The sequence below is a fragment of the Anguilla rostrata genome, chromosome 4 (assembly GCF_018555375.3).
Source record: "Anguilla rostrata isolate EN2019 chromosome 4, ASM1855537v3, whole genome shotgun sequence".
NCBI lineage: Eukaryota > Metazoa > Chordata > Actinopteri > Anguilliformes > Anguillidae > Anguilla > Anguilla rostrata.
This window is the reverse complement of record NC_057936.1, coordinates 19,194,335-19,213,543: the sequence shown is the minus strand read 5'-3', so window position 1 is coordinate 19,213,543 and position 19,209 is coordinate 19,194,335. Positions and strand designations below refer to the sequence as shown.

The window sequence follows — 19,209 nt, the reverse complement described above, 5'->3', positions numbered from 1 at the left end:
TTTTCGAATGATCCACAGTTACTACATTACACATTAGAAAACCAGGTTGTACAAGCTGTGTAAACATTAACTCCCAAGAATTAAGTGTCAGGACGTGGACACAAGTTATTTTAATTGAATGTGGTTTAATTCAGAAATAATTGTCTTTTTCCCCCCCTGGATAACAGATAACTCCACCTCCCTCATTACTTGAACCACTAAAAGAGATGTTTAAACAGCAGGAGGTTGTTCGCATGAAGCTGCGCTTGCAACACAGCATTGAACGGGTATGTTTCCATAAGAAAGAGGAACTTTTCATCGTTAGTTTGCGGCTAATTTTGTGAATATTTTCTTTTTTGTGAAGATATTAATTTTTTTAATGAAAATAAAATTGAAAACAAAATTGTGCCAAATGGTTGCGTTGAGTTAAATTTGGAAGTTGAAGCTTGTTGTTGCGATTGAACACCAATGCAGATTCCCATCATTTTCCCAGGAGAAGCTGATCCTTTCCAATGAGCAAGAGGTTTTGCGTGTCCATTACCGTGCAGCGAGAACACTAGCCAATCAGGCCCTTCCCTTCAGTGCCTGCACAGTCCTGCTGGACGCTGAAGTTTACAACATGCCACAGGATGTTCAGGTTAGCAGTCCTACACACACACACCTAATTGCTGTAAGTTTTAATGGTTAACTGAGCAGAACAGCAGTCTTCCAAGCTGCCATAGCCCAGGCTTGGTTGTGTTATTCAGAAATGTAGTACCATTGTAAAGTGAAGTACATTCATTCTTGATCACAAATTTGTCATGTATTTATTACATTTGATTTCAGTTTTTGTTTCTTTTTCTGGCTGTTAGGGGGATGATTGCAAAACCTCCGTCCGGGACCGGTTCAATGCTAGGCAGTTCATGTCTTGGTTACAAGATGTTGATGACAAGTTTGATAAGCTGAAGGTAAGGTTTTCTGTTTTTTATTTTTTAATTGGATTGAACTTTCACAGTTCACTGTGCAGTGCATCTTAGGTCTGGATTAACCCTGCACAACAAATCCCCCTAATCTTTATTTTACCATGATGCGATAGAAAATGGATTACATGGTATTGTTGCAGTGTACACTTTGTGATTATAAAAAGCAGGAATACTCATTTTAGAAAATGCTGCCATGTCTTTTAAACTTTGAAAAAGGGTTTCCACAAGGACTAAATTGAAGTGTCCCCTCTCAGCTGTGTACTGTACTCTCATTAAACAGACTGAGAACATGCCCCGTAAAGTGTCATAATCAATCTGTTGTTTCATATGTTCGGCTGTGATCATATGCCCCATGATGTTCTGTTAATAAATCTGGATATTGAAAATTTCTGAATATATGAGACCTTATAAAGCATTAATTGAGAATACAATTTTGAAATAAGGCAATATTTTAACTATGAATACTCTAAATGGGGGGGTATTCTGTTAACACTGAGTTTAAAATGAAGAATACTAATCGTGTAAAGAGCATGTTCAGAATGTTGATTACTTGCAGAAGATGGCAGCAAATAATAGCAAATCCCTCTGGCCCTGTGCCAGATCAAAACCTAAACTCAGTTCAATCAGGCTTGACTTGGATCAGGTCCAGGCAGACTGTGGCATGGTTATGGTTAGACTCGTTTCCCCCCTCGAGCCCCAAAGAAAGGGGAACGCGGCTGGTTAACGTGTCACACGTGGCGCTCGGTGTCTCCGCAGACCTGTCTCCTGATGCGGCAGCAGCACGAGGCGGCGGCGCTCAACGCCGTGCAGCGCCTGGAGTGGCAGCTCAAGCTCCAGGAGCTGGACCCCGCCGCCTACAAGTCCATCAGCATCTTCCAGATCCCCGAGTTCTACATCCCGCTCGTGGACGTCAGCGACGACTTCGAACTGGCCCCCGTTTGACGCCGCGGACTACGGCCGCGACATGGCACGGGGCGAGACTCAGAGCGCTTTATCACAGGAAAGTGTGCAACAGGGCCACGTGATGGCTCTTTCTAAGACCAGGAATGCTGGCAGTCCCTGTGGATGAAAAATTGTGCACATGGTAATCACAACTCAATGCCTGTCACCCACTGTGCAGTGCTCAGGTTGGTGGAGGTGGAGCAAACCTAACGACATTTGTGTTCACCCTACAGGCCACAGCACAGACAGGGTGCTGCTGCTTGTAGTGGCAATTACTGCAAGGCACTTACTGTGTAGTCATGGGCCCAGCAGTGCTGGGAGTTGCGGTCTTTGAAACCCCAAGGAGAGAGAGAACATAGATCAGAAAATAATCCCAGAGGGGTGCCTGTCATCTGCCAGAGATTTCAGAGAAGATTACTATATAATTATTGTTTTTCAGCAGTTAGTGTTTATACATGTAAGGACTGCGTTCTTAATTTTTGTAATAACTTATTTTATACAGATGTGTATTTGTAAATAGTTCTGTTATTGTATCTAACTTGTAAAAACAGTAAGAGATTAATATTTTGATTGCAAAAGTGTCTGTTTTAATGGACCAAATTTCAGCTTTTTATATCTTGTCTTACATTGTTGACCAATTATTATGCATGTCAGGGTTTTTTTTCCCCGTTTCTTCCCCCATTTTCAGCAGTCTTCTTTTTATTTATTATTTTTTACTTGTGACATTAATGCTGTGCATGCATTGCAAATTTGTACTTTTTTCAAAAACTGTACCTTTGACTGCTGTCAGGTCTACTGTGTAATTGCTTCTAAAACATTTCTTTCCTGGAGCACCAACTATGGAGACTCACCTTTTTTCCCCTTTTGATCCTGGAGTACATTTAAAATAAGTTCAATGTTGTTTCCCTACAGAAAAATGTTCGTTTTACAGTTCAAATTGAGATTCTAAAATATATTTATATTTTTACATTATAATGCCTTTGAACAATTGTTCAATAATAGTGTCTATTTTGATATTTACTTCTTATTTTTATGTACATATTTGTAATATAATTTAATATAATTTAATAAACATTATTTGTTGTGAAATGGAAAAGGGTTAATTACTTATCTTCATATTGTGTGTTTATTGTTGTGCTTTCCTTAGCTATAAATATTGTCACTTCTACCTTACAGGGAAATATGTATCCCAAACAATACAGATTTTAAAATAACAGGTAGTTGCGTATTCTTAATTAATTTTTGTGCTTCTTGAGGAAGTTCTAACGTATTTAACGACAAACGGTTTTGGTATATTGGTTCAAATTAACATGTGTATTTTAGTATTCTTGTCACACCAGTAGGTGGCAACATGCGCTTAAAATTTGTGAATGGAGACTTGTCTCGGGACAGAATTTCATTGCCACAGCACTTGTTTAGGTCATATTTCAAAAACTTTGTCTAGTACGCTTTTTTAAATTAATAAAGTAACACATGAATATGACATTAAGATGGGTTTTTTTTTTTAGTTAAGGGCCAGTTTTCTTAATCATTTAGGCTTATTTGATTGAGAATTTTTGGCAGTGAACATGGTGCCCGTGTGGGTCATTTTTATACAAAGTGGTCAGATAACGTGTGTGGCTAATGAGCCACTTCCTTTTCCGGCGGCTGCTGATCTTCGATAGTGTATCCACTGAATAGGACTGTACACCTACCTTTACATTCGCTTTTCTACAAACGCTTTTCCATGCACTACCGATTTCGTTTGTTTTACACTTAATTTGCATTAAAATGTGGACCTGGAGGCTAACCATCGTAAATTAGACCCGCGAATGACCTTTTAACGCCAAGCAAAGATTCAGAACAATGCTTTAGATAAGACTACAAACAAAAAGACTTTAAATCGGGCATTTTAGCCAATAGTGCTATTGGCATGATAAAGAGTCAGCAACAAGAAGTCCGGCCATTTGAGAGTAGTGAGTTCGATTTGCCACTTCTTTGGCTTGGGCATTGGCTAGAGCCGCGGATATTACTTGTCTATATTCTTATTAAAGCACGCCTGAAAATGTAGATTATATTGTATTTTTATGATAGACAAATATAATTCACGTTGCACCCATATGCTTAGTTAGCGGCTTTCACTTCAAAGGAAGGGGGGAATAACGCTGCATTAGTGGATTGATGGATGGGTTTGTGAAATAATTATCCGACATTTTTCAAAAGGGCACTGCAAAGGTCTGCGCCTCTTCCATCGGATTAGTTTCAAGTTTCCTACCTGCTTTGACTGGCCGCTCTTCGGCGCGCCTTCTGTGGAAAATAGTTTGTGTGTCTTTAAGGCGCCCGACTGCCTCATTCTGGCTTTGTGCTGAGAAACTCACGCCATCGAGACAGAAGAACATCATTATGATTTCATCCTGAAAAGTGGACTGAAACAAAAATATTTCAAATAACCATTAGTTACAGCAGAAGATCAATTCAGCTTCAAGGTAAGTTTAACAATAAATGTGTTGTGCGCTTTTTGAGCGTATAGGTGTATGTTTAGGAACTGTAAATTGATGTCTTTTCCCCACCAAAGCTCTAGAAAGGTATTCGTTTTGCGACTCCTGTCTAAAAGCACGAGTTAAAAGGAGGGACCCGAAGGATATCAAAGTTGTATATTAGGGTTACAATTGAACACTGACAACTTAGTTTTTCTCTTTCTGTTTTTATTCTTTTTGTGGAACGCTTGGAAACACTCGGCTCTCGTAGCAGTGCTAATCAATGTTCAGGAGGGAACGAATGTGCAGTCATGAGAAGGTTATTACTGCAATCAGATTTTGGCCGAAACAACGCAGTAAACACGGGGAGACTTATTTAACTGGGTGGGAGTATGTTTTTGCTCAGTTCTCGCATGCAACAGTTTCACGTGCCAAAAAAGTCATCAAAATCACAATGGGATGTGACTAAAGATTGGGTAGTTTCTTTACAATTAATGTTATGGATTAGCTATAGTTTGCCTATTCACTTTACCAAAGCGGATGAACCGTTGAACCTTGATTGAAAGTGGTAACGTGTTGACAACATTGCAGTATTTATCATGGACTTTTCAGTGTGCTTGTCCTTATTGTTATTTGTGCGTTATTCAAAATAGATACAATTTCCTGCATTGTGGTCTGTGAAGAATCCAGTTAGTAGTGTGGTGAGAGCCACGAAAACATTGTACCAGATTGTCCTTTCAGTAATAATCTTTACACAGCAGAGATCAGCGAAATCAATTATCCGCAACATTATTTGTGCGAATTATTTACTGTGTTTTAGTAATAATAAAAACATTATTTAAAATAAATATATATAGGATGTTCAGGACATCAACGCCTCTCATAAATTTAAAATGATCAACGTTTTTTTTTTTATGAAGTAGAGTTCATCTACCTGTTGGCGTTAATAATGTGATTCCTGTCTTAACAATGTCCCGTTTATGGTTGAATTTTTAGGTTGTTTTCGCTCTCGGAGAAGCCGAAATGAGGCCTCGCCACGCGCTGATTCCAGCGTCCGCTGCGCTCATGCTCTTTCTCTCTGGGCTGTCACTGACCGCCGCCTGCAATAAAGCCCTCTGCGCCAGCGATGTCAGCAAGTGCCTTATTCAGGTGAGAAGCTGCGACCCCTCTGCGTTTCAGAGTGATCCCTCTGTGCCTCAGAGTGTTCTGTGTTTTATTTGATAGTTATTTTGCATTTGCCACATGATGAAGAACACCTGGGTGTGCAGAATTGTTTTCTGCGTTGAGATTGACGCGACACTCTTTGTAACATTAGTCAATGAATTTGCTAGTGGGAGAATGTGAAAATATGAGATTTTCAAATAGTATAGATGGCCCTTAAAATGGTGGAAATCTTTTATACTATTCAAAAATCCCACAATACCAAAGGATTGAGATCTCGTGATTGTAATTTTTTATGGGTGCTTGTACTCGTTCCTGTCTCTGGCTTGTCCTTTTGAATACTTTTCTAACTACATGGTCTCTCTTGAATTGTGGGCTTAAGGTCTATTCTGTGTTTTTTGGTAGAATCTCAGGTATGCAACAATTTAATGTTACTAGGCTGTGGTTTACTGTTTGCAGACCTCCACCCTTTGATGTAGCACATTTGCTGTATTGATGTTCCTCAGTGTTGAATGCATGTTGTTCTGCTTTTACTACAGTGGGGTACTTCAAAGGGCAGCTCAACTAGTTTGCAAGTCATGCATTGCTCCTCTCCTATTGTCTTAAAAAGGTCTTTGCTGGCAGTCAATCAAGATTCTATATGCATAAATGGAGGAGATACGTCTGACTGGCCGTTTATAACTAACTTGCATAGCAGATCAGGAGGATTTTCTGAGCCAGCAGGAATTTGTCTGAGTGCCCGTAGCTGACCATGTATCCTGATTTTAAGTTATTTTTGAGCTGTTCTTGGAAAAAACACCACATTTTGACTAGGTATTGTGCTATTGTTTCACCCTAAATTGACAGCTCTGGCTCATAGGCGGTGGATACTGAAAGAAGATCTGTGCCAGTGTGTTTAATGTTGGTGCTTCTGTTTAAGATAACGAAAATTTCACTGATACACATTTTTTTAAATCCTTCAAGCTCTTGGCAGAAATAAATGTAAAAAATATAATTCTAAATATTACAGTGGTTGTGTAGTAATATTTTCTTTATGGTTAAGGGTTGTGGATTACAGAATTGGAATAAACCGTCTAGCTGTGATGTTTTAAAGTGGATAATATCCACATATGTAACATAATATAACCCATGGAACATATATTTTTGCTAACTAAGTACCCTTTGCTAGTTGTACCATAAGCCAGGCTGTAGGGAAAATGGCCTGCACACAGCCTGATATTTCAAAGGTTTGCAGTGATGTGGGTCATTATGCTTTTAACAGCAACCTGTGAATTTGTTGCCCCCACAGCGCATACTTGTTACTTCTGATTTTTCTGAGGAAACTGCCCATCAGTGATCATGCCTCATGTGGTTGTGGCCCCAAGGGCATTGTAGTAGCCTTTGAGGGCACAAGATTATGCACTGTGTCATTCTTTGCCGATAAATGGATAGAGGGCTTCCAGCCTTCGTGGGTGGTGCCTTTAGGAAAAAATACAACTCATTGATGCAATGACACACGTCACAGGCAAAAAAATGGAGTCCAGGCTGGGCTCCTTTGGTTTAGCAGGTCTGCCTGTGCCAGCCATGCAAATGGTGCAGTCCTCCAGCTGACCTGATGGAATGATCATCATGCCTCATACGATGCAGCGGCCGGCTGCTTGAATTTGTTGGATGCCTGTATTCATTTGAAGGAGATATTTGCAGCGAAGGGCAACCTCACAAAGCTCACAGAACTGTGGTGGGAGGGGGAGGGAACGATGTCTGTATCTCGGCATAATCCAGTAACCGCTTCTGGTTATTTGGACTCTCAGTCTGCCTGCACAAGTTATGCAGAAATGTCCTCCTCCAACTCGGTGCTTATGGGGCCATAACCGGTTGGCTGTGAGTGAAAAGAAAAGCTGGCTTGACATCACATATTTTGGAAGAGAGCTGATTGCTGTGGAGGTCGCAGCGACAAGCACAAATGCACATAAATCAGGCATCCCAGATTGGGAGAAAAAATTGATAAAATTTAAAAAGTATTAAAGTCGGGATACAACATTGTTCCAAACAGGGCCAGGCTGGAGAAATGGAACGGTTCCCTTCTGTGTTACCTCAGCAATTCAGAAGATGATTTTTGTCGCAGTTGGGTAATATCATTGCTTGTATAGCAAGCATGAATTGAAACCTGTATGGTAGTAAAGGGAAGGATGAGGCCTGTGCATTTACAAAAGTTCTGCAGACATTATGCATCTACATGTCATTCCAGCCAAAGATCAAAATTAAGAGATTGTCTGAGGTGGTGGGGTTTGTTGGTTCATGTTTGTTGGGTATGTTGTAAGCTTGCTAAGTGAGATAGAAAATAGCTTATTATACCCTAGCGTGACATAACACTAAATTTAATTTTTTTTGTCTGAAAGGGCAGAAAGATCTTTTTTAAGCCTTGCTCTTGGTCTTCAGATACCTGTAGAGTAGAATTTGGCAGGTGATGCAATAAGTTTGTATTTAATATTTAATAATACATTTGCAATGTATGAACATTTTTCACCATTTATTCAGTTGATCTGATATGCCTTTACCATGATAAATTTTGTTGTATTTATTTAGGGTACTTTTCAAGAGACCAAAAAGATTATGGCTTATGGCCTGGTATGGCACAGACTTCTGCTTTCAGTTCATCGTCAAGAAACATCTAGTACTAGTACATTCAAATACCTAGTGTACTAGTGTATCTGCTAAGGGCAATAATTTGGTACCAGTGCACATGTGTAAGTGATTGATTAATCTGGGTTGGGTTCTTTCCTGAATCAAATTGCAGCTGGCTTCAATCTCAGACATGTTAGAGAAGCAACACCTGTTACAGCCGGCATAATGAACCACTTTTTACAGACTTGTACATAAGGAAGTACTTTTACTCTGTAAAGCGTCTTTGTGACAGTTCTCTGTAAAAGCGCTATACAAATATAATTGAATTGAATGGAAAAAAATAGAATTTACAACAGGAAGTAAGGGAGTACCTTTGCTACTCACATATAAGTGGATCATGGTCACTGAAGCTACAGCTAACAAACTTCAGTTTAACCACATCCCTTTTATGGTCGATACTGCATATGTACAGTTTCAATATAAAGTTTTGTCCTTTGATTGTCTTACACCCCAGATTTAAAATGCATTAAATCTGTTTCCAGCTTAACTTGTAAGCCACGGTTCTGTACTGGAAAAGAAATTCAGCAAATTTCGGGAAATTGACAAAGAATACAATACTGGAATGTCTTGTTTGGATAAGTGTCCACCCACCAAAGTTAATACTTGGTGGAAGCAGTTAAAGATGGGAGAGCTCTGAGTCAGTCTACCAACTCATAGATTTGGTGGGCTTATACATACTTTTCTCTGTGTGTCTGTGCTCATGTGTATGTACAGTATGTGTGTAGCCTAATTTCAGTTTAGACTGTATACATTCTGTTGTAGTTTGTGTGGTAGAAATTCAAATTTTTATTTTTAAAAAGCCTACATGAGATTTTTTCACTGTGCCGTACTATACATACTCTACTGCCACTGCTCTATTTCATTAACAGCTGTGTTCAAGAATGATTTTGTTCACTTAATGTTGAGAACCTGTGTGAATGTGAGTAAGCACATTTCTTGACACAAATTTGCCTGTTTCATTGGCCCATTCATTTGCTTGTCCTCCTCTTATGATAATATTTCGCTTGTAAGAATAATGCTGTTCTTTCAAGCAGGTTGCACTGTGCATTGCCAAAGTTTTCTTTATTTTAAAGGTGCTTGTTGCAGAGCTCTGAAAAAAATCCTGTCGTATGCCTGCATTCAAAGCTTCAGCTACTCATGAAAAATCATCTCCCTTGGCAGGGGAATTTGACTTTGTGGAATGCTGATAAATTCCCCTGATTATCTGAAAAAATCTTGAACGCATTCCCAGAACTCCATAACTCAGAGCACTCACGTCAAATGGATTTACGCTGCCGATCCGAATCTGTGTGTTTGTGACCATTTGTGCCTGTCTCTGTCTTTGCGCGAGTGTGTTTATATATTTGCTTTTTGTGTTTGGATGAACCGCATAATTCTGAGTGGTTTGGAGAACAGCTTAACCTTGACCCTGAAGGTCATGTGATTTATGATTTTAGCGTTAGTCTGCTTATTTTGACAGTTGCTTTTGTCTCAACTACTAGCTTCTGTTATATATCAGATATATATCAGAATATACAGTTTTCACTTACAGTTTTTCATCTTTCAGATGACAGTATGTATTGTTTAATCTAGATATGAATGGAAAAGATCTTACCAATCATCATTTATTGTTATTTTTTCAATAACTTGTATTGCTGGTCAGAGTCTTTGGCTTATAAATGTATCTTGGAGAAACAACTTGTGGTGCGGCACCGTGTATTAGATACAATGGAGTTTTGCACATTATTGTCACAGATAATTTACAAAAATGAATTTATGCTCTTTTCATTCCTTTATTCAGGTTTTTTTGCATGCTTATAAGATTAAGATTACAGAATGTTCCAAAACAGTCCTGACGTTCGTTTTTTTTTTTTTTTTTTTTTTTGCTCCTACAATTTAAATAACCCCCACGCCCACATGAGCACTTTCTCATGTGGCAACAGTTTCCTCTGTGGATGATGGGTGCCCCGAGGTGGCTGTGGTGGGGTTGGTTTTCTACAGCTGGGTGGTTTCCCTGTAGTTTCCTCTGGGTGTGTGAGTCAGTGTGTGGCTGTGTAGCCAGTCTAGGTCTGGTTCATAGAAAAATGGAACAGTCCAGAAGATCCCCCCCCCCCACTACAGCACACTTCTCGCTTATCTTTCTGCATGGAGTGCCTAATTGACTCGTGATTGTAATGATCATTGAATTGAATGTTTATTATTTACTCTTCAGATGGTAATCTAAGTGGCTGTATGAGCAGTTATGGAGTCAAAGCTTGATCACTTTGGTCTGGTATTCTTGCCAAATTCACATCTAAGCACAGTCCTTCCAACTTTCTCCCAAGTTGGGAGGTCTGAAGTAAATGTCGTAAATGTTTTCGTGCCGTTCTTGAACCGAGTGGTGACGTGGGCAGAAGATGAAAAGAATTCTTGTTTTTAAAGGCCTGGCTGATGTTTCTTGACGATGAACTGAAAGCGGTAGTCTGTGCCGTGCCAGGCCATAAGCTTCTTTTCAGTCCCTTGGAAATCGGTGTGAGTAGGCTACGGAATGGTTACCGGGCGGGACATTGCCTAGTTTCTTACATCTACAGCAAGCACAAGAGTCTCCCAAACAGCCGGCGGTCGCCGAGGCCCCTTAATTAATTGGGCGTGGCGACTATTTTAAAATACACACACGACAGATCAGCGGGGGCAAGTCTGCGCATGTTCTCTCCCAAGAGCACTTTCTCCCAGAACAGTCGACTTCTGTTTGTGTCTCAGGGAATTGTGGTTTTTCCCTTTCTAAAAATGTCTCTGACCTCAGAGTTGTATTTACCCAAAACAAGCAGCCATTGAGACAGACAGGAGGGCAAATGGCTTCAAGTGCAATAGAAGATGTTTGCTATTTGCTCATAGATCGAGTCTCTTAAATGACCGTACTTGTGGATTACAGCTTTATGCATAGTCATAAAGTTAGTTCAAGTAATGCAAAATGCACATCCATGTACGTGTCTCTTGTAGCTTCTTGGAGTATTGTTTCTTTTGTGAGTCTCACATCTGTCCTTGAGTCTGTTAGTTTTTTGTTCTTCATCCTGTTCTGAAATGAATTATACATTCCACAGTGTTTCCCCTTAAGAATATTAAGTAAAACGACATTGAGTTACTTTCCTTGCAATGAAAAGCAGGTGAATTTGTCTGGTAAATGTTTTCCGAATTCAAACGTAGTGAAGTAGTCATTCCGCATAAATGATCCAAAATGGCGCATAGCAAACCAGTACTGCTGTGTTTTCTATGTAAGTATTTTCTTTTCCAAGAACAGGAGAGCCAGGAGTTGAGAAAAGGCAGCTTTCCTCAGACGGACAGCACTGGACGTACCAGGTGTTGTCGTCCCTTGATTTTATTTCCCCTCCCCTCCTGAAATAGCTCTGACCTTGACTTTGCGGAATGCATAACCCCGTTTTGTGTTGAGTGCTCTGAGGAGAGAGGTCTGTTAGCATGAAGGAGAAAGAGAGCCAGTCCAGTTGTACCTTCTCCATTCATCTAGGAAAAAGATTAATGGGATATCTTCTTCTAGCTGCAAAAAAATCCAGTTGTGGACCTAGCTTAATGCAAAAGTATTTACTTCATAAATGGTACCAGCACTTATTTTGTGAATGTGTGCTTGTCTCACTTACTTGATTTGTTTAATTTATATTTTGTTATGTTGGAAAATGATGGTATTCTGGATGTCATGTTGTTTATGCCGTGTAATCATTATCTACAAGGCTCCAACTTGTTGAGTTTCATTATTTTGTTGTTTTCTATTTGTTTTATTAAAGAATGCTACAGTTTGTGTTTTGCTAGTGGAAAAAGAAAAGCTTAGAGGCTGTGACTGTTCTGGTGGATCTCCAAACTTTTGGTCGCTTGGAGGTCAGTCAGTTAATGAGTCACTTTTGTTTGTGGGGCTGCTTTTCACAGCCAATAACATTGATCTAAATTTACGCAATAAAATACAAATATTTCTGATTTCACAGAATAGTTAGTGGTAAAGTTCTACATAAATGAAAAGTGAATTATGGCACTGAGCATCGAGCGGTGTTTTGTGTCGGGGTGGGTGGGTGTAGTTTACACAGCTGGGCTTCTGTGGGAGTGTGGCAGTCATGTGCAGACGCCCAGCAGTGATCTCAAAGGGGCACAGGGTAGGAGGCACACTGCACTCCCCCAGAGAGGTGCGCATGCAGTAGAGTCTTTACCGTTTCCGTTCCACAAACGGCAGCAGGGCGTGGCGGACGCCGACCCGCTGGAAAGGGTCTCGGCGGTGGCAGCGGCGGTGTAGATAAGCGCCGGGCGGACCTCCTCCTCGCCCCGCGCATCTGGAACCCGAGCCTTTCTCTCCTCTCAGACCGCTGCGCCAGACAGCAAGAGGGGGTTAGCTCGCTCCAGCAAAAACGCCGCAAAGCACTCCTCCGCTCTGTAATTATTTCTAAATTCGTATGGTCCACTGGCTTCTCTCTCTCTCTCTCTCTCTCTCTCTGCCATTTAGTTCACTGCACGCTGCGAACTCTCGGACATGTGCTCGAGGTGCTTCTCTTACTCCACTCATGTTTTAGTGCGTGAGGCTGGCTTGCGGTTTAAACGAAACGTTAGCTCGCACACGCCGTCCCATTTCCTTTTTATATTTTCTGCGTTTTTGTGTGGTATGTATTAGCATGTCAGTCTGACACGGGTGCGGGTGCTGAGTCCCAGCTGTTGTGTGTGGGTTTAGCCGTCTTTCCATCAAGTCGTTTACGTTCTGTCCGTGTTTGGGTTTCCAGCGGTTGCTCTGATTTCATGGTGGTTTTTATGCTACTTGTTCTGCCTTTCTCTGGTGCTTGTGTGATTATACACAGGATTTATTGGTCTATCCTTGCTGTATCGACTTATATGTACACAGGTAGTAAACGCAAATGTGAAAACCAATTTGAAATTACTTCATATGGCTTTGGGCCATCACACGAGATGTAGTCTACAAGTGTTTGGAATTGTCCAGGAAGAATACGACATCTTTTCCATGAGGAAGTCATTTAGAAAGATGCTTCTTTTATGGAAGTGGATACATTTTTTCAAGTGTTTTTACAGAATGTCCAGAATAAATGCTTGACTGTGACTGTGAGAGCCATAAAATTAATGGCATATGTGTGTTGCAATGTTTAGGTGACTAATCCTGCTTTGTAGACGGGAACATTGTCTTCTTGAAAGACATCCCTTTCTGCAGGAAAGAAGTGCTTTAATATGGGCAGAATAACAGTATCATTAAGTAGCGATTGACCCAATATTGTCTTCTAACGATACTTCTGAACTACATAACCCATATGAGATTCTGATGTCACAGTCCTGGCCTGTATCTGTGTCTGTTTGCTCTGTCTGTATTGGTCATTATTGTGACATCATGTTTGCTGTGCAGGAGCTGTGCCAGTGCAGACCGACAGACGGGAACTGCTCCTGCTGTAAGGAGTGCATGCTGTGCCTGGGTACGCTGTGGGAAGAGTGCTGCGACTGTGTGGGTGAGTGTGCCGTGTCCTCGCCCTTCAGATACAAGGACTGGCTCTACAGCAAGTTTCGTTTTGATGTCCAGTGATACCCAGTAAATACTTTTGGCTTTTCATTTCCATTTGGTGCATATTCTGTAATCCTTTTCTTTTATAGCATCACATGTTGGTTTTATTTCCTCTAGTTCTGTTGGGTTTGTTTTTACAATACTGACTGCTTTGCCTGGAAATGGTGTAAATACAGCTGTTGGTCTGAATTTGAATGTGGAGCACTTGGATCAAAGCAATGTATCCTTAGTCAATCAAAATATTTGGTAAGACACTTCTTTACAATCGAGTTGTCATGGACTTTTTTGCCTCAGAGGGAATTTAAAACAAAAGTTGTAGACAAAGCATAAAAAGTATTCCCTGACCTCAGGAAAAGACACTAGTTTAATCAAACCACACACTTACAATTCCATTGGATTATATAAGCATTTCATTCCATAGTGCAGAGGGCTTAGAGGTTAAATGCAGCCCTGTTTGAGTATTGTGTGTATATAAGTCCTGCCGCAGTGTTTAGTTTGTGGTGTAGGGGATATGGATATTCGCTACGGAATACACTAGAATGAACTTCTGTCAGCAGCGCACTTAAAATGTGCCAGGAAGTTCTTTCATTTTACTGGATGATGTTATATGATTCACATTATGTTCAGCCAGTGACACATCTGCCGAGCCTTCCTATATGATTGGTACTGATTTGATCCAGTTGATCCATTTTCAGAAGGCTGATCAGTTTAGTTTTGATTAATAAACTTTGAAAGGTGTAATTTACTTGTTTAGTTATCCATGAAGTTATGAAGTACTAATGTTTGTCCAAATACTCAATAAATCTCAGTAGGGCTTCTGACCAACAAGTAATAATTAAAATAAGGTGCCTGACAGATTAATAACCCTTGTATCATCATTTTACTGAATTTCCTTTTAAGGGAAAAGAGGTTTCTAAAGTTACAACTCTGATCATTAAAACAGTGCATTCAATCTACCATTGGTGATTAACCTACTGTTGGTGATAATTAATATTTTCCTAATTAATTTGTTTTGTTACGCGCTTATGCATATATGTTAGCAGTTTTTCAATGTACACGGTAAAAGTTGGGGAAGAAAATGGGAAATATTTAAGGAAGTACTTTTATGATGAGTGCTAATATTGTTTAATAAGGTTAGGGTCTCCATGACTAGAACTTCATGCATTTGCTTCTTGTTTGTATACAGTCCCTAATGGGCATGTAAGTGTTTTTCAGCAAGAAACAGAATCTAAACCAGGCAGAAGTAGTGTATTCAGTCTGGAGATCATGCCAGATACCTTTCCATGATAAACTGAATGTGAATCATTCGGTTCTGTCTCTCCTCTGAGGGGAACATGCAGCTGGATGTGGTGTTTATTGTATTGGTGAGCTCTCTGTGTGCCTTAAAGTTATAGCAATTGATTTTATTTTCAGCTGTGCAAGATTCACTTAATCAAAATGGTCCAAGTGCATTAAAATGTCATCCATCAATCATATGGGTGTGTCGGAGTAATGTGTGGACTATATCTCTAGACTCTTCCCTTGCTTTCTCATTTTGTTTTTTTTTCTTTCTCTATTTCCCCCCTTTCTCTTCGTCTCCCGATTCTTTCTTTTCTTTCTTATTATTCACTGTTTTTGTCTGTCTCTTGGTCATCATATCCCTTCTCTTGCTGCAGGAATGTGCAATCCTAAGAACTACAGCGACACACCGGCCACCTCCAAAAGCACAGTGGAAGAGCTCCACCGGCCAATCCCATCGCTCTTCCGCGCACTCACAGAGGGCGACGCCCCCATCAACATGATGGTGGTCTCCTTTCCTGTGGCCGAGGAGCTCTCCCATCACGAAAGCCTAGTCTCCTTCCTGGAGACGGTGGACGACCCGCACCAGAACGTTTCGCTGCCAGGCAACAGCATTCACGCTCGCTATGATGGCACCCAAGGTAGGTGTAGTCACAACCCTGAAGTATTCAGTATTCCACATACAGGATTTTGCTGGGTCAAGAAAATGATGTTCATATGCAGTTTATAATTATTACATAAAACAGAATGCATTTAAGATTTTCCAGATTGGTAAGATATTTTGGTTAAGAACATAACCACTCTCTTCCACTGTTTTAATTAAGACCAACGTTCACTTGGCTGGATGCCAGTGCAGACTTAATTAGAACCATGTGACATGGCCACATACAAGGCCAAGGATTTCCAGCTGCTCTTGTTAATTGGCACATTTTAGCAGCCACAGGAGGTGCGGTTTTTGGAAGAGGTAGTACTTTGGGAGGTATTAGCCTTTTAAGGTTCACTTTTACACTTTCTGACAAGATGTGAAATGCCTGTATCTTCCTCCTCCCAGCTCAGTGATTGGGTATACCAAGACTAGGGACATGCAAGAGACAGTCAGTGGAGTGGAATGGATTTGTTACAGCACATGTATATGGAAGAAATATAAAATGGAAGCAAAGTATTCTTTTGTTAGGCTCATAACAACTATAAACAAAACTCTTAACCTGACCAAGCCTCATGCAAAATCATAGTCTACCTTGGAACAGACAACAGTAAGCACAGACTTGATACGGTTCAGATGACTGGAAGGGTTTAATATGGCTTCAGCCCAATAACGGCTGTTAAAGTAAGTCAAGAGGCTGAGAAGCTGTGAAGGGAAGCAGGGGCCCCTTGCATCCGGAAAACACACCTGCATACCCGGGACAGAGGTGTGTCCACCTGGGAAATCACTAATCAGAGGAAACATTAGACCCCCTGTAACATGAACATCAAATAGTGGCTTGTTCTTTTCATTTAATGAAAAAATAATGAGTTGGAAGGGGGCTTATTAAGCGTGCCCGTGAGAACCCGTGGACGTGCCTGCAAACTACTTTGGTGTCTTGTCTAAAAAGCCCATTAGCTCTCTGAGAAATCATCCATGCATGCACCTCAAGCGGCCCACATAGTTTACATGCAGTGTTGCGCTCCAGTTGGGCCCAGGGCTGGTAAAATGATCCTAATTGATTTGGAACTGGATTTATTTCCTCTCTTCCTTCCAGATTGGAGCTGAACCCATGACCTCTGCTCTGTTTTCCTACTGAAAAGGACACTCATTAAAGAGCTCTCCAACAGAGAGGGCTTTCCAGTTATAGTCTTAATAGACAGCCCTGACCACAGGCTCTTTCCCTTACTCCTTCCTTTCTTTCCATTTCTTTCCTTCCCTTTCTCTTCCTTTCTCCCCCAATCCCTGCCTACTTCATACACACCTAATTATTTTATGCTAATGATAGTCTTTCTCCAACATTTAGCATGTTTACATTTAGAATCGGTTTAAAAAATATTATCTGATTGCTTTCCCACTAAAGTGATAGGTCCATTTAAAACTGAAGCAGCGCTGTTGAGTGGAAAGTCTTGTTTAATTTGTTAAGGAATTGGCAATCATCCCTGTTTAGTTTTGCTTTGTGGATTAACAAGTCAGTCTCTATTTACTTACAGGCACAAATTTAGTTCTCCTAATTGTGGTGGCCAAAAGGGGGTAAACGACTATTTGTCAAATGGTTTTGTATATCTTGTCTTTTAAAAATAGGGGTAGGTTTTTATAGGCCTAGTGATATTTTTCTAGAAGTTCAGAAAAAATATTTGAATTCCTCTTTGGGTACTGTAGCTCTGTACTTTAGGAAATGGAAAAAGACATCAATTGAACTGGTGGACCCTGAAATTGGTCTCTAGGCAGTCATTTTCAAGCCCAGGCCTTACTACTTTCCTGTGTTTGTATGGACTGCCATGTCATAAATGATCTTGGAAAAAAAAATGTATACTGTTAGCCTCACTACTACCGTCTATGAGAATGTAAACCTCGAAGTGTGCCATTGTGAAGCCAATAGATTAGTGGTGGATGTCATGGTGATTTGTATGGCATAAGCTGTATTTTGTAGCATCATAAAGTCCCATTAATTACGCATGAAGCAATACACTTAATCAAACTCCTAAATTTGATGTACAGTGAGAATTTGTGAAAGTGTCTTGCAATTGCTTAGACATTTTTCTTAGCTTAAGTACTTTAATTAGAATAAATCACTGTTAGCTTGTATTTATAGATATTTAATGGGACCTTAATGTAAAGGGTTAGTCTGTTCTGATGTCCAGTTAAGATTCTTTGAACACAGCTGAGTACAGCTGAGGGGGATTGATATTTATAGTGGTACATAACAGGCTGTGTAACAGTGCTACTGTGCTTGCTGTTCATTGATGAGTTTATTCCTGTGCTTTTCCCCGACTCAGATAACCTGTGCACAGTGGTGTACTTTGACGACTGCGTATCAATCCGCCAGTGCAAGCTGTACTGCGAGTCCATGGGTGGCTCCAAGTACCGCTGGTTTCACAACGCCTGCTGCGAGTGCATTGGGCCCGAGTGCCTGGACTACGGCAGCAAGGCTGTCAAGTGCATGAACTGTCTCTTCTGAGGCCCGTGGACTGGTTCTCCTGGAGAGCTGCGCGTGGGGGCACCACAAGGGAGTGCCGTATTTTGACACAAGAGAGGCAGACGGGGCAAGATGGACCACGGTTGACATGCATAAGTGTGCTTCAGTTTTGCGATGTAAAGTTACGAGTATTTGCCCTTGCCAAATTATTTTGTATTTTTCTATATTTTTCCTGTACATTTTTGATATTTTTATAGGTTTTCTCCAGAGATGTATAGTGTTTTCCCCAGAAGTCGACCTTGACAAAGTCAATTCATTTTTTAATATGTCCACACATGCCAAATAAAAGATTTTGGTGACTGTCTGAAGAGTAAATCATTCTAAGGTGCATCTACATTGAAATTGAAATGCTTTTGTTTTATAAATGGCTTTAAAGTCTTAATATCTTAGATTTTATTTCATTACAATTTATAGTAATTGGGATGTTGTTTGTCCAATCTTGAGTTTCATAATCGTTTTGAAATGGTGTTCTTAACAGCAAATTGAATATGTGCCTGGTACAATCTACAGCAAACTGGAACAGAAGATCTTGTAATGGGTCAAAGCTGGGGTGTGCCAACCACTGCAAGGAAAAAAAAACACACATAATCCAAAGTAAAATCTGCTCTTTGCCACAGAGCAGAAAAGAAACTCCACTGCCATAGAATAATTTAGCTGTAATTGCTTGGAGCTAGTTGTGTTTGTTTCCAATACTTCATGCCTTAGCAATGCATATTAAATGTGAAGCACATTTGGTTGTGTTTATGGGTGGAAGTTGGCAGAAGGGTAGAGGCTGTCAAAACAATGCACCGTTGGACAAACTGCAACCTTGCCCTCTGCTCTGATGTCAGCAGCGACGAGCCATTCCCTGCGACACACAGGAAAATGCAAAAAAAAAAATATATATCTCTCCCTGGGTGAACATAACTATGGTTTGTCTTCCCGCTTGCATGCAGCTTATAATTTGGTTCTTACACCCTTATACCTGCTCAGTAGCAGTTGCGTAATAGCCTCACAGTTCTGAGGTTGTTTTAGAACAGAATAGCAACCAGTGATCCCTTAAGTGTTGTAAAACAGCTTATGTGGTCTCACAGCTCTGTGGTCTCACAAGTCCT

General features: G+C 40.5%; 2 protein-coding genes across 5 annotated transcripts in view; both read left to right on the top strand.

The window, feature by feature from the left end:
- The window catches only part of LOC135252726 (ankyrin repeat domain-containing protein 12-like), a 30,098-nt gene extending 27,119 nt beyond the window's left edge, over window positions 1-2,979 (top strand). For 3 of the 4 annotated variants that reach the window (XM_064331160.1, XM_064331159.1, XM_064331161.1), the window contains 4 exons: window positions 168-266; window positions 473-616; window positions 831-926; window positions 1,698-2,979. In XM_064331160.1, coding sequence (XP_064187230.1) covers window positions 168-266; window positions 473-616; window positions 831-926; window positions 1,698-1,883 — 525 coding nt within the window. In that variant the 3' untranslated portion in view covers window positions 1,884-2,979. Of the gene's footprint in view, window positions 1-167; window positions 267-453; window positions 617-830; window positions 927-1,697 lie in introns of those variants that run through there. The other variant, XR_010329465.1, reaches the window with a different exon arrangement.
- A 392-nt stretch (window positions 2,980-3,371) lies between these two features.
- On the top strand, window positions 3,372-18,419 carry LOC135252728 (twisted gastrulation protein homolog 1-A-like). The gene is made up of 5 exons (XM_064331164.1): window positions 3,372-4,348; window positions 5,336-5,488; window positions 13,524-13,623; window positions 15,332-15,595; window positions 17,916-18,419. Exons 2-5 carry the CDS (start codon window positions 5,363-5,365, stop codon window positions 18,095-18,097), a joined length of 672 nt encoding a protein of 223 aa, XP_064187234.1. The 5' UTR covers window positions 3,372-4,348; window positions 5,336-5,362; the 3' UTR covers window positions 18,098-18,419.
- The last annotated feature ends 790 nt before the right edge of the window (window positions 18,420-19,209 follow it).